General features: G+C 44.8%; 1 protein-coding gene across 4 annotated transcripts in view; it reads left to right on the top strand.

The window, feature by feature from the left end:
* The window catches only part of LOC126485139 (uncharacterized), a 504,509-nt gene that overhangs the window by 381,172 nt on the left and 107,520 nt on the right, over positions 1-15,817 (top strand). For all 4 annotated transcript variants that reach the window (XM_050108800.1, XM_050108799.1, XM_050108802.1 and 1 more), the window contains exons 4-5: positions 3,484-3,581; positions 6,345-6,478. In XM_050108800.1, coding sequence (XP_049964757.1) covers positions 3,484-3,581; positions 6,345-6,478 — 232 coding nt within the window. The remainder of the gene's footprint in view (positions 1-3,483; positions 3,582-6,344; positions 6,479-15,817) is intronic.

Below are 15,817 nucleotides of genomic sequence, written 5' to 3'. Positions count from 1 at the left end.
AGGGCGAGGAGTGGGGTGAGGGGCTGGCTTGGGCCGCGCGGGATTAGCCGAGCGGTCTTAGGCGCTGTAGTCATTGACTACGCGGCTGGTCCCGGCGGAGGTTCGAGTCCTCCCTCGGGCCTGGATGTGTGTTTGTCCTTAGGGTAATTTAGGTTAAGTAGTGTGTAAGCTTAGGGACTGATGACCTTAGCAATTAAGTCCCATAAGATTTCACACACAGTTGGACATTTTTGGCTGGCTTGGGCAGCAACGTCTCCGACCACTTTGAGTACAGCTTGCTAAGGAGAATCCAGCGCCCACAGGTGTGCTGAGATGTGCACTTTCAGACTGACAGCGTTTATTTTGGTTCTTTTTTTTTAGCAGGCATCGCCCCCCCCCCTTAAGGCTAACTCTTTCATTCGCCACTTCCCTTGAGTCTAAGCCTGAACACGTTCTCAGATATGCAGGTGCTGTAAGGAGCGAAAGGCGGGGGGAAGGGGGGGGGGGGGAGGGCAGAGCGAACCGCGACAACGCCCAGGAGGGCAGGTTTTTGGGGGCGGCAAAATCTTAAGTTTAATATGGTCCCAGGAACTTGAATCAAACAAGACACTGAAAGTTGTCAATAAACGAAGAGTCTGAGAATAAGTTGGGAATACAAATCATTCATAAAATGTAGTGTCTTATTGTAAATTGTCTACTGTATTGTGAAACATATGACAAAGGAAGCGCTGCAGTTGGTCGCCTTGGCTGCGTCTTTCAAAATAGCAAATGTTTCCAACTCTGTTTTTGCCATTTGCCTAAACAACACTTGGAACGTACCTATATTAGCTTGAAAGCCCCTACAGACAACGAAAAAATTTGTAATAAAGATATAAAAATAAATAATAAAAATAACTATGAGCATTTGATGGCCCAACACTTCCTTATACCTGTGACAGTATCGACGAGAAAAACACTGTGTAATAAATAAATGAATGAAATATACATTGCCCGTCACTTTTCATAGCTTTTTTTTAAAATCGAGACATTGTGATTAAGGGGCATGTAGCCGTGGAAAGATGCATCGCATCCTTCCCCCACCACTCCATCTCCTTTTACTCTACCATTGATATTGCCCTTTTGCACGCTCCTCTACATTAATTTTTTCTGGAACTTCTTTTAAGTTTCTTCTCTCTTCATTTTCTTTATCGGTAAGGTATAAGCCATAATCAACTGATATTATTATTAAAATAACATTGGAGAAAATTATGAACCTTTACTTTGCAGCTGAAGCAACTAAAGTGCTCTGTTTATCTAGTTTAATTGTTTCTAACACTGTTTGCTTTCGAACAGCGTCATTCAAGTTATTACTGTCACTTTTCATTACAGTAAATGATACTGCTTTCAAAACTTCTTGTTTTGAGCCATGAATCATGGTCGTGGTATGTCGGAAAGGAAGCCTTCTTGATATTCGACCATAACACACTAAACAGATAGACACTGGGGATATATGCAATTAATTCTAAACAAATAAAGCATTTGCACGTAAGTGACTCGCTATCTACGATCTTCCACTTTGTACAGCAGAAGCGATGACGTGCTGTCGACAATGCAATACTCAGCTGTGCCGGTTGTTGCAGGTTTTGCTCTGCACTCTTCCCTCTTCTCAGGGAATGAGAGAAAGCGAACATATTAAAGTTGTGTAATCTGTGAGTGACATAACTTACTTGTGGTTGCATAATTAACTTAGCAGTTATAACTCAAAATCTATTACACAAAACATTTCACTCCTGTTTCTGGGACTGACGTCCCATGCATTGCTCTGGCTCAGGTCTTTAGAGACGCCTTCACCCAAAAATGTATGAGTTAGCGTGATGTATGAACATAAGACGTCATGGGTGAAAGACATTGCGAAAAGGTCGACTATGCCTGAAAGCGATAGGAGCAGGGGAAAGGGGCGGGGGGGGGGGGGGGGGAGGGGGGGGAGCACTCTCGGCGCTGGTCAATTTTTCACCTTTTTCTTAAGCAGCTTACTTCTGAATGCTGCCATTATTTTTTAATTGTGATTCACTGTTGACAATATACATCAAAAGCGAGTAGCTTCGTGCCTGCAAATCTCTCACTTTAAGACAAAACGAATACACCGCTTTGTTGTTAAATCGCCCGTCTCTAATGAACGAGTGTCTTCGTGACTTTAGAGGCTATTCTTCCTTGTTAAACGCGTAATTTTATGTACTTACCCTCTTCTGAGGACCTTTGTGATGTATGACAAAGCCCAAAAACGGAAGCCAATGAAACAGTGCTTTTTTTTGTATCAGACATGCAAGCCACTTTATCGTAGTGGACGCCTGGCATTTAATGCTGTCAAACAGTGGACTGTTTATACAGAAATTCAGATTTTGGAAACGTTATCGCTATCCATAAACAAAATACACCGACCGAAGAGGTGATACGGGACGTCGATGTTAACTTATAATCTCCTCCTCTTCCGTCTTTGTTATGACAAAATAATCCTCGTGTCAAAATTCGTGAAGATTTGAACGCATCAAGGATAAATCAACAAATGCATACTTTCCTACATTCCCATAATTGTGAAAACGGTTATGTATAAAAAGGATATTACATGTTAGAGCGTTAGAGCATGTCACTCTGTCAGTAGATGGCAATTCGTAGTTACTATAGAAGAATATTTGTCACGGAAACTATTCCATTTTTGAAGTGACACTAATAACGATCGTGCAAGCAAAATCAAGATGAAAAAGAACAGAAACAAATCCTTGTCAGAGCGCTTATAGATTACACCACAGCCAGTCACAGTTTGGTTTTGATTTACCTTACTGGAAAAAAGCGCCATTACCGGTTCCGAATTTACATATTGATTCCACGTTGTTCATTGGTTGCATTAACAATACACGGACGCCTGCTTAAACACAAGGTACCGAAGAACAAACAAAATTCAGTTTCAGAAACCACAATAATGGCTGCGCTAGAAACTCGCGTTAGAATGCTACGCCTATAAAATTACCGCCTGGAACATTCGTTTTTATCATCTTTCTCGAACGAGCAACAGTTGCTACGTTTTTCGTGTTGCCATGTCCATTTACCATATTTTCAATAGGCTGGTAATGAGAACCACAGCGAGCGTATACAAAAATATGAACAATCATTGTGCATCAATAACAGATACAGTTCACCAACACTGTCACTATCTGACAAAACTGCACAAATCCTGATTAATAACATTGCTGCTTTAGTTGCTCCAGCAACTCCTATAGAGTGACTCCGCTTTCTGTTTTTTTTTTGCTGTATTGAAAGTGTTGCGTACTTGATTGATTCATTCATCCACCGTGCTCCGTACGTCTCATCAAGAAGAACAACCTTCAGGGATGTGGGCCGAATGAAGATGCTAGTACATCAACAAAAGACACGCAGACCAATAAAATGTGTAACTTGTACATTGCATTGTCATAATACATATGAGACCAGTGCGTGTCGATTATTGATTTTCCATATTTTTGTTCACAGGGTGGTTACAAACTGCAAGTGCTGGATAGCCTGGACCGCCCGGTGCTCGATCTGACGCCTAAAGTGGGAAACTCGGAGTTCATCCGGGACGATGTTACGTAAGTCATATCGATGTCCATCTGTATAAGTAACACGACTTGTCACCCGTAGATGGTCGCCGCTATGTATTCTGACCTTTCACTCATTAACCTGTTCAAATAATGGTCGAAAATAATTATTGATAATTGTTACAAACTAAGCATTAACTATGTTTTATTTGGAATAAAAAAATATGTTCATCTACGTAAAGCATGAGCTTGAGAATGAATGGTATAGTTAATTAACTTCTCTAATTTTAGTAAAATTTGTGGTCGACTTACCTTGTTTCTTGGCAAAAATTGTGTATTTTTCTCACAGTTTTTCGCAGAACAGTAGTCAAAGTGGATGATTCCTTTATGGAGTAGTTACGTGGAGATATCCAGGCTATTTCACTTACATTAAGTGTATAATATGTCGTTGCAGGATTGTGTATTCTTTTCAAAACACGTTTATTGCCATATTGCACTTTCAACGTAACACAATCCTTCCAAATCGCTGCCACAACTGCCTACAACAGAAACGTGTGAGCAACTCACCCAAAGGATGTCGAAAAGAACAGTGATATCAAAATAACACTCGCGAAACTGCGATATCACAAATACAATCGATATTCTATTCAGAGAGGCTAACTCTACTATTCATCATTTTCTCTTACAGCTCAGAGTTAATTACAAATACAAGAATAATTACAGTTTCTAATGTAATTTCGATTTCAAATTAAATTGAGAATGTGAAAAATAATTGTTTTCTGGAAATCAAGTCCCTTGTCAATTTCGTGTTCCATTTATATTTATACACTGAAGCGCCAAATAAACTAGTACGCCTGCCTAACGTCGTGTAGGGTCCCCGTGAGCACGCAAAAGTGCCGCAACACGACGTGGTATGGGTTCTAATCATGTCTGATGTAGTGCTGGAGGAAACTGACACCATGAATCCTGCAGGGCTGTCCATAAATCCCTAAGAGTACGAGGGAGTGGAGATCTCTTCTGAACAGTACGTTGCAAGGCATCCCAGATATGCTCAACAGCCGCGCGGTATGGCCTCGCGGTTAGAGGTGCCATGTCACGGATTGCGCGGCCCCTCCCGCCAGAGGTTCGAGTCCTCCCTCGGGCATGAGTGTGTGTGTATGTTGTTCTTAGCTTAAGTTAGTTTAAGTTAGCTTAAGTATTATGTAAGTCGAGGGACCGATGACCTCAGCAGTTTGGTCCCTTAGGAATTCATACACATTTGAACATTTATGCACAACAGTGTTCATGTCTGGTGAGTTTGGTGACCAGCGGAAATGTTTAAACTCAGAAGAGTGTTCCAACAGCCACTCTGCAGCAGTTATGGACGTGTGGAGTGTCGCATTGTCCTGCTGGAATTTCCCAAGTCCTTCGGAATGCACAATGGACATGAATGGATGCAGGTGACCAGACAGAATGCTTACGTACGAGTCTCCTATCAGTCGTATGTAGACGTATCAGGGGTCCCATATCGTTCAAACTGCACACGTCCCACACCATTACAGAGCTTGAGCAGTCCCCTGCTGACATGCAGGGTCTATGGATTCGTGAGGTTACCTCCATACCCGTACACGTCCATCCGCTCGATACAAATTGAAACGAGACCCGTCTGACCAGGCAACATGTTTCCAATCATCAACAGTGCAATGTCGGTGTTGACGGGCCCAGGCGAGGCGTAAACCTTTGTGTCTTGCAGTCATCAAGGGTACAAAAAATGGTTCAAATGGCTCTGAGCACTGTGGGACTTAACATCTGAGGTCATCAGTCTCCTAGACTTAGAACTACTTAAACCTAACTAACCTAAGGACATCACACACATCCATGCCCGAGGTGGGATTCGAACCTGCGACCGTAGCAGTCGCGCGGTTCCGGACTGAAGCGCTTAGAACCGCTCGGTCACTCCGGCCGGCGCAAAGTTTGAAATCCCTTACGAAAATGCTAGTTCGTATATCTAAGGAAGGTTAATTGTAAATCATTTCAGCCTCAGACGAAGTGGTCTATGTAGAAGATAAAAACAATAACAGTATTTTCTTGGTGATTTCAGTTTGGCTGCCCTCATATCGTCATGCAGTCCAATATTGGACCGCAGTCAGAAACGAATGCTCCACAAATCTGGATGTTGCGCGGTTAGACCAGTTGGTCAAATGGGGACCACAATGAGGCCGCTTTCAAACTGTCAGGGCCTAATAACGCAGTCTCATATTAGCGCACGGCACCTCCGTGCCCTTCACAGCCATCACCCAGCACCTCACACTTTCTACATCCCTTTTATACCCTACGAGGCACGATGACAACACTGAACACGCACAACGCTGATGCGCTCTGGTGGCCGTTCTACCTGTCATGTACAATCGCACCCTTAATCATTTACGTCTCCACCGGTGATGTGTATGCTGACAATGTCGTCTGGGTGCCTCACTTTTTTTTTTGTCAGGCAGTATAGTTCTTGGGCATGACCCATTACGAGCGGTTCTAGGCGCTACAGTCTGGAACTGCGCGACCGCTACTGTCGCGTGTTCGAATCCTGCCTCGGGCATTAATGTGTGCGATGTCCTTAGGTTAGTTAGGTTTAAGTAGTTCTAAAAGTTCTAGGGGACTGATGACCTCAGATGTTAAGTCCCATAGTGCTCAGAGACATTTGAACCATGATCAATTCTCAGACTCACTGAATCAGTCGTACAGAAAACTGCAATTTTAGAATAATGCCCCCTCTTGGGTAAATTTTTGAGGGCGTCCACGGCCACGCCTGAGACGTGTGTTGCGCTGGTGCTGTTGCAGGGCGCAGAGCTACCAGGTGAAGCTGCCGCCCGACTTCACGTGCGCCAACTGCACTCTGCGTCTGCAGCGACAGGCGGACGAGTGGGGCAGCAGCTACCGCTTCTGGTCCTGTGCCGACGTCGACATCCGGGCGCGTGAGTAACTCAGCCCTCATCTTTCTGATGGGACACAAGTCCAGCTCCTGGGACGGTCGATCCTTGTTGAGATTCTCCCTTTACACACAGAGAAAAACCAGGCTAAGTCTGTTTTACAAATTACATCACTTATATACAGTCTGACACCGCCCTTGGCCGCGATAATGGAGTCAATTCGGTGAGGAATGCCGCATCCACTTCAAGCCACGCGTTGATCATTCGATCCAGTACACTAGTTATCAAATTGCAGGGATGTTAATTGCTATGTTTCACCAGCTTTCCAGATAGCGCCATATACCAGGTGATCAAAAAGTCAGTATAAATTTGAAAACTTAATAAACCTCGGAATAATGTAGATAGACAGGTTCAAATTGACACACACGCTTGGAATGACATGGGGTTTTATTAGAACCAAAAAAAAATAAAGTTCACAAAATGTCCGACAGATGGCGCTGGACAGTGAAACGTCAGTGACTGCGCATGACAATCGTGTATAAAAGGAGCTGTAATGAGAGGGAGAATCAGACACGCCAGCAGTCACAGCATGTTTACATTACCTGAAAAGGCGCTTTTAGTGAAGCTGTATTATCAGAATGGGGAATGTGCTAGTTCAGCGTTACGATCCTATCGCCATAGGAGGGGGATTCGAACGGGTAAAGGTCCGTTGACAAATGCAGCTGTGGCGAGAATGATTTCGAAGTTCGAAGCCACGGGTTGTTTAGACGATAGACCCCGTAGTGGCCGACCGAGCACAAGGCGTAACGCTGCTGAGACAGTTCAGGAAGAAATGGAAACTGCAGCGGGTTCGTCTATGGACGGGGAAGTCGGCGCTCGTGCAGTCGCACGTCGCACCGGCATTTCATACACTATTGTTTGGTTGGCACTTGGGTGTACCCTCCGATGCTATCCGTACAAAATTCATCGGCATCATGAACTGTTACCTGGCGATTTAGTGAAGCGGAGGGCATTTGCGGTGTGGGCATTTCAAAAGATGGCGGAAGATGACGATTGGTTGAGTAACGTGTTGTGGACCGATGAAGCTCATTTCACACTCCGAGAGTCTGACAACGCCCACAACTGCAGAATTTGGGCTACCGAAAATCCTAGAACTGTCGTGGAAACTCCATTGCACGACGAGAAAGTCACGGTATGGGTTGCATTCACCACATCTACCGTTTCGGGCCTTTTTTCTTCGAGGAAATGTGTGAACTGGTCTTGTAACTGCTACCGTGACGGGTGAGAGGTACGCCGATATGTTACAGAATCGCATCATCCCCAGCCTGCTGGAACGTACGATGTTTATGCAGGATGGCGCTCCACCCCCATATTGCTAGACGCGTGAAAGGTCTCTTGCACGCGTCGTTTGGTGATGATCGTGTGCTCAGCCGCCACTTTCGTCATGCTTGGCCTCCCAGGTCCCCAGACCTCAGTCCGTGCGATTATTGGCTTTGGGGTTACCTGAAGTCGCAAGTGTATCGTGATCGACCGACATCTCTAGGGATGCTGAAAGACAACATCCGACGCCAAGGCCTCACCATAACTCCGGACATGCTTTACAGTGCTGTTCACAACATTATTTCTCGACTACAGCTATTGTTGAGGAATGATGGTGCACATATTGAGCATTTCCTGTAAAGAACATCATCTTTGCTTTGTCTTACTTTGTTATGCTAATTATTGCTATTCTGATCAGATGAAGCGCCATCTGTTGGACATTTTTTGAACTTTTGAATTTTTTGGTTCTAATAAAACCCCATGTCATTCCAAGCACGTGTGGCAATTTGTAACTCTCTATCGACATTATTCCGTGATTTATTCGGTTTTCAAATTTATACTGACTTTTTGATTACCCGGTATTTTCTCTGCGATTGAAGATAGCATGATTCAGCGAGTCAGTTGAGGTGCTATAGACCACTTGAGTATTCGTCAAACCAGCAACGTATGCGTGTAGCCCTGTGAACACTGCTTTCGCCATACTCGTCATCAACACGTAGAATAAAAAGCAACACTTGGCCACTGAGAATGTTGAAATAAACATTCTGCTTCACTTTCACGGTGACCTGAATGAATGCGTCCAAGTGATGGTGCGAAAAACATCCTAAAACACCGTAGAACCACTTCCATCTTCAACTATACCCAATGAGAGTTAAACGCTTCACTGCGCCACCGGCCTTGAATCATATGAGAAGAGGCAAAATCGCGACTCTTCCGACCATTCGTCTGCCACTAGCCTGTAACTATCGTCTGGCCCATTGAAGACGAGCTGAGCTATGTGCCGCTGTGTGTTAGGCTTTTTGCGAGGTCCCTTCCAGTGTTCGCTCTGCAGCTGGTTGAAATGGACTTGCATTCACATACAGCAGCAGTTCCTGTAGAGTTTGAAACCGTTTGTGATTGACAAGCCGTGACACTCGTCTACATCTACATACGTGCTCCGCAAGCCGTCATATGGTGCATGGCGGAGGGTAACACTGCCAGTTATTTTCTTCCCTGTTCCAGTTGCGAACAGACCGAGGGGAAGAAAAGACTATCTAGGAGAGGCGTTCAATAAGTAATGCAACACATTCTTTACTGAAAGCAGGTTGGTTTTATTCAGGTTTCCAATAAACATACACTACTGGCCCTTAAAATTGCTACACCAAGAAGAAATGCAGGTTATAAACGGGTATTCATTGGACAAATATACTAAAAATGACATGTGATTACATTTTCACACAATTTGGGTGCATAGATCCTGAGAAATCAGTACCCAGAACAACCACCTCTGGCCGTAATAACGGCCTTTATACGCTTGGGCATTGAGTCAAACAGAGCTTGGATGGCGTGTACAGGTACAGCTGCCCATGCAGCTTCAACACGATACCACAGTTCATCAAGAGTAGTGACTGGCGTATTGTGACGAACCAGTTGTTCGGCCACCATTGACCAGACGTTTTCAATTGGTGAGAGATCTGGAGAATGTGCTGGCCAGGGCAGTAGTCGAACGTTTTCTGTATCCAGAAAGGCCCGTACAGGACCTGCAACATGCGGTCGTGCATTATCCTGCTGAAATGTCGGGTTTCGCAGGGATCGAATGAAGGGTAGAGCCACGGGTCGTAACACATCTGAAATGTAACGTCCACTGTTCAAAGTGGCGTCAATGCGAACAAGAGTTGTCCGAGACGTGTAACCAATGGCACCCCATACCATTACGCCGGGTGACACGCCAGTATGGCGATGACGAATACAGGCTTCGAATGTTCGTTCACCGCGATGTCGCCCAACATGGATGCGGCCATCATGATTCTGTAAACAGATTCATCCGAAAAAATAGCGTTTTGCCATTCATGCACCCAGGTTCGTCGTTGAGCACTCCATCGGAGGCGCTTCTGTCTCTGATGCAGCGTCAAGGGTAACCGCAGCCATGGTCTCCGAGCTGACAGTCCATGCTGCTGCAAACGCCGTCGAACTGTTCGTGCAGATGGTTGTTGTCTTGCAAACGTCCCCGTCTGTTGACTCAGGGATCGAGACGTGGCTGCACGATCCATTACAGCCATGCGGATAAGATGCCTGTCATCTCGACTGCAAGTGATACGAGGCCGTTGGGATCCACCAGGGCGTTCCGTATTACCCTCCTGAACTCACCGATTCCATATTTTGCAGTCGGTTAAATTTCGCGTCTGTAGCACGTCATCTTCGTGGTGTAGCAATTTTAATGGCCAGTAGTGTATTAGTCCCCAATCTTTTGGCTACAGAACCTTATTTTTCGACATTAGCTCCGTTCAATGCGACAGCCTTAGGCTAGCTTACTGGGAGGGCCTGCATGCCCGAATGGTACCACTCTATTGGTCGACGGCGGAGACAACATCTTGCTGCATCAATAACCTCCCCATGATACACGAGCTGCTCCGCGCAGAGTGCATCCTTCATTAAGCGAAATTGTTGAAAGTCGGAAAGTACGAGATGCAGGCTGTAGGGAGCATGAGGGAGAACAGTCCAGAGAAGTTTTGTGAGCTGCTTTCGGGTGCGCAGACTTGGGTAAGGACTTGAATTGTCGTTTGCATTTTTGTGGCACCGAACACGCTGAAGTATCTTCAATTTCCTGAGAATACCAAAACACATTCCAAAGTTGATGGGTGCACTGTGAGGGAGGTCATCAAAGAGAATAACCCCTTCAGAGTCCCAGAAGACGATCGCCATGACTTTACCGTCTGAGTGTAACGAAACTTCTTTGTTACGTTACGTGGGGAGGCAGGGAAATTTTGCTGGGGCGAAATTTTTAACATCTCGACTGCAAGTGATACGAGGCCGTTGGGGTCCTCAAAAATTATTCTTGTGTTCCATAGACATTCAAGAAACGTGTGATCGTGGGGGTGTTTCTTACTGATCACATTGGCCTCCACCGCTCAAAGACTTACTTTGAGACAAATGTAAATGTTTACTGCTAGAACAGTTTCCAAAACATTACACTTTAGTAATTAGTTCCGCAGTGACACATATATAGTTCAGTTGATTTCTTATACGTATCTTAGTTCGGTGTAACTCAGAGTAATGTGCTCCCTGCCGCCGCTGCTGTTGTTGCTGCTGAAATAGTCGTTGCCTCGGTCCATTTCATCTGCTTACTGGATCAAGTTGTGTGAATTCCATGAAATAATCCAGGTACCAAATCGTTTTAAATTGGTTTATTTATGACAAACTGCACCACTTCTTCTTAGTGGGAGCCCACTCCACGTAACAGGCTACATAGTCACAATACTGTATTACAACAATTAGATTATTGCACAGATGTACAATACAGTGGTTGCGTCTCAAAACGGTGTCCAACTGACCCCCTTTGAGCGTTGTGCTCCTACTATGTATATGTTTGTTAACAATCAAGTCAACAAAGCTACAGTGCAAATTTATTAGATTAATAATTAAAAGTTTAACAATATTATGAGTAACTATCCACAAAGCCTTACTTATTTTATGCTGACACTGGATATACAAAAAAAAAGACTTTTACATAGGATATACATCATATTATATAAAATACTGAAAGATAGCAATGCTAACCTAAATTTTCGTAACTATGGCTTCATTTGTAAATGTAAAATATTGCGAACATATATTGGACAAGCTTGACCTACCTGTACACAATTGGAATTATAAATTTTATGAGATTTAATATATTACACGAAATCACTTATTAGATACCATTGGAATTACAGAACTTTCAAAATAGAAATGTAAAACAAAAATGGCTGTTTTATTTCTTGAGGATGCGGCTTTGAACTTTTTTTTCGGAGGAGAAGTGATATGACGCCACTCCATGGTTTGCCGTTTTGTTCGGTTCGAAGTGATGAAACCACGTTTCATTGCGTGCGACAATTTCCGACAAAAAATTGCCACGATCCGCCTCATAACTTTCAAGCAATTCCGCACAGATGGTCCTTCGTTGCTCTTCACAATCTTCTGTCAGGTGGTGAGGAACCTGGCGGGCAGACAACTGGTAGACAAGTATGTCAGCACTACCAACAGAGACGTCCTGTTGAGGAGCGAGGTATTTGTTCGTTATCTGTCGAATGAGAGTGTCCACACGTTCCAACACTGCAGGACTCGCAGCTGTGTGCGGCTGGTCGGCACGCGGGAGATCTGCCAGGTTCTGCGCGACCTTGTTGCGATGCTGACACACGCCTCGCCCATCTACTCGCCGTGCTTTTGCTGACAGGTCTCTGTAGACGTTCCGCGAATGCCTGCGATGCTCTGCTTTCCGCCAAATGAAACTCAATGATAGGTCTCTGCTTGGAACGCACCTCTGTTACAGCCGTCATTCTAAGGGCTACGTGTAGTGCCGCCACCTGTCGGAACTTGATTAAACTGTAAGGGCTGAAGCACGAATATTTCACGACCTACCACAACAAATTCCGAATTTTTGCAGTCGAAATGGCCGAGAAAAGAAAAACGTGTTGCTTTACTTCCTGGACGGGCCTCGCGTACGCCCCGATACGAACCCTAATTTGTCGCATCTTATATTCGTGGTAGATGCCGCAGTGGATACGCCGGTTCCCGTGAGATCACCGAAGTTAAGCGCTGTCGGGCGTGGCCGGCACTTGGATGGGTGACCATCCAGCCGCCATGTACTGTTGCCATTTTTCGGGGTGCACTCAGCCTCGTGATGCCAATTGGGGAGCTACTCGACCGAATAGTAGCGGCTCCGGTCACAGAAAACCACCATAACGACCGGGAGAGCGGTGTGCTGACCACACGCCCCTCCTATCCGCATCCTCTCTGAGGATGACACGGCGGTCGGATGGTCCCGATGGGCCACTTGTGGCCTGAAGACGGAGTGCTTTTATATTCGTGGTCCTTGGCGCGAAATGTCAGTTGGCGGCGCTAGAATCGTTTGCAGTCAGCTTCAATTGTTAGTTCTCTAAATGTTCTGAATAGCGTTCCGAGAAAATAACGTTGTCTTCCCTCCAAGATTTCCATTCGAGTTCCCGAAGCCTCTCTGTAACACTCGCGCCATGATCCAATCTACCTGCAACAATTTTAGCAGCACGCTTCTGAATTGCTTCGACGTCTTCCTTTCATCTGACATGGAGAGTATCCCAAACACTGGAGCGGCACGCGAGAATGGGTCGCACCAGTGTCTATACGCTGTCTCCTTTGTGTATGTGCTACATTGTCCCAAAATTCTCCGAATAGATCGAAGTCGACCGCTCACCTTCACTTCTACCGTCCTTATATACTTGCTCCAGTTCATATCTCTCTGCAACGTTACGCCTAGATATTTAATAGACGTGACTGTGTCAAGCTGCCTACTACTGAACCTAAATTCGAACGTTAAGGGATTCTTTCTCCTATTCATCCGCAACAGCTTTCATTTTTCCACATTCGGAGCTATCTGCCATTCATCACACTATCTAGAAATTTTTTCTACTTAATTTTGTACTCTCCTACAGTCACACAACGACGAAACTTCCCGTAAACCACAGCATCATCAGCAAAAAGCCGCAAATTTCTCCGTTAGATCATTCATGTACCTAGAGAATAAGAGCATTCATATCACTCTTCGTTGTGGCACTCCTGACTGATGAACTCTCGCCGTCGATGACAACGTACTGTTTTCTATTACTTAACAAGTTTTCGAGCCGCTCACATACGTGGGGACTTAATCCCTATGTCGGACTTTGTCAGCAGTCTGCAGTGGATCACAGTGTCGGACGCTTTCCGGAAATCTAGGAATATGGAACCTTCATATTGCCCTCCATCCATGGTTTGTAGGATATTATGTGGAAAGGGCAAAACTTAATTTCACACGAGCGTTACTTTGTGAATGCCTGCTGATTTGTGGTCAGAAACTTTTCCTCCTCGAGGAAATTTATTAGATTCGAATTGAGAACATGTCCAAGAATTGTGCAGCAAACCGATGTTAAAGACATTGGTCTGTAATTCTGCGGGTCCGTTCTTTTACTCTTCTTATATACAGAAGTCATTAGCGCTTTTTTTTAAGTCACCTGGGACTTTGCACTGAGCGTGAGGATCATGATAAATGCATACTGAGTAAGGGGCCCTTACCGTGGAGTACTCTCTGTAAAACCGAACTGGGATTCCATCCGGATCTTACGACTTATTTGTTTTCGACTCCTTCAGTTGCTTCTCTACCCCTGGAATGCCTATAACTTTGTCCCCCATGCGGAAGTCTGTTAGACTGTCAAACGACGGTGTCTGTCGGATCCTCCTGTGTGAACGATTTCGTCAACGCTGAAATTTAATACTTAAGCTTTCCTTTTGCTATCTTCTGTTGCCACGCCAGACTGGTCAACGAGTGATTGGATGAAGCCTTCGACTCGCTTAGCGTTTTTACGTGGGTCCAGAATTACCTCGGGTTCTGGACAATTTATTTTGCGAAGTGACGGTAGTAGCTGTAGCATGCTTCGCTCATCGATCTTTTTACAGATTCATGAATTTCTGTTATCTTCTGCCAGTCGTCATTGCGCGTTCTCTTTTGAATCGAGAGTGCAACATTGTCCGGAAAGTGTCTGTCGATTAGGGTATTTTGACGACCGCTGTTCGTACACTGTGGTGACACGGGTGCTAGCGGAACACAGTTTCTTGTTCACACGTTGTAGATTCTGCGCCATTCCAAGAAATGAGAAATTCAGATTACGGTGTGCTCGCGGGCACGTCCGAACACAGCAGTTCCTTACTGCCACCGTGTCACGCCTTCAAGTTGACCCACCTTATTGCGCTGACTCCATACAATCGACTTGCGCTGATACGCCTCTCCACTGTCATAATTTACGTCAGCTATGGAGCGCCTGATGCCATTCCTACGCCATTTACAAAACTCCAAAGTATCGAGTGTTTCCCTTTTAAGGGGAATCTATTCGACCCGAGTGCCTTCGTTGTGGGAGTTCATCAGTCTTTTAGTGTAAAAAGAAGCAGGCTGCTGTTGTGACCATTTAAGGTCATAAGTCTACCTCATATCTCTGCATACCCAAACACGGGGCAGGGGGGCGGGGGGCAAGATGGGGCTCGAGCGGAAATTATAATTGTATAAGAAGCGTAGAGTTTATTCCGAGAAAAACAACCTTAAACATTCCAGTGTTTATATGAAGTCACAGATTATACAAAGTGAAACGACAAATTTATACAATGTTTTTCACTTTAAGTACGTGTACTGTGTAAGGTAAGTCACTGAAGGTTCTGGATGCAAGGCATCTTTTTTTTATGAAGTTCACTTGCACCATTATGTCTTCAAACTGTATTTCTAAAATGTCGCTCTCATACAAAAAGGTCTCTTTCAATATCAGGGTTGTGCATCGTGGCTCAAACTGCATAGTGTTGTATCCTGTGTGCCGATCATTAGCGCCAAAAAAACAACACAAGTTTCAGAGGCCATGTTTGTTATCTTGTGTTCATTTCCGTTCCCTCTAGCGTAAACGGTTGTCCACAGATACTAACTAATAATAGTGAACACTGGCGAACTGTCAGCGAATGCATATCTGCTTGTGTTCGCTTCCATTCGTACCAGTGTAAAAGGGGGCTTTATGGAAATTATGCGCACAGGCACTGTGCTTTCGGATCGCCAATGTCGGCAGCGACCGGCCTCAAAAGACTCGCGGCTCAAAGTTGACCGATTTCTGTTTTTATAGAATTCGACCGATCCACTCGCTCAGGAGATCGTGAGTAAAGAGTATGAGAACGAAAGTCTTGGAGCTGACAGTATTTTATGGGAAAAGGAGAAGACTTTTTAAAATATTTACCAATTGTTTTTCGAGCGACTGTTCGTCCCGCTACGATATACTTTATCGTGTAATTTTTTCACGTGTATTTCAGCACTGGAGATATTTTCTTGAAAATACCGCAAAACTTCGA

The sequence above is a fragment of the Schistocerca serialis genome, chromosome 6, assembly GCF_023864345.2.
Source record: "Schistocerca serialis cubense isolate TAMUIC-IGC-003099 chromosome 6, iqSchSeri2.2, whole genome shotgun sequence".
NCBI lineage: Eukaryota > Metazoa > Arthropoda > Insecta > Orthoptera > Acrididae > Schistocerca > Schistocerca serialis.
This window is presented reverse-complemented; position numbering and strand designations above follow the sequence as displayed.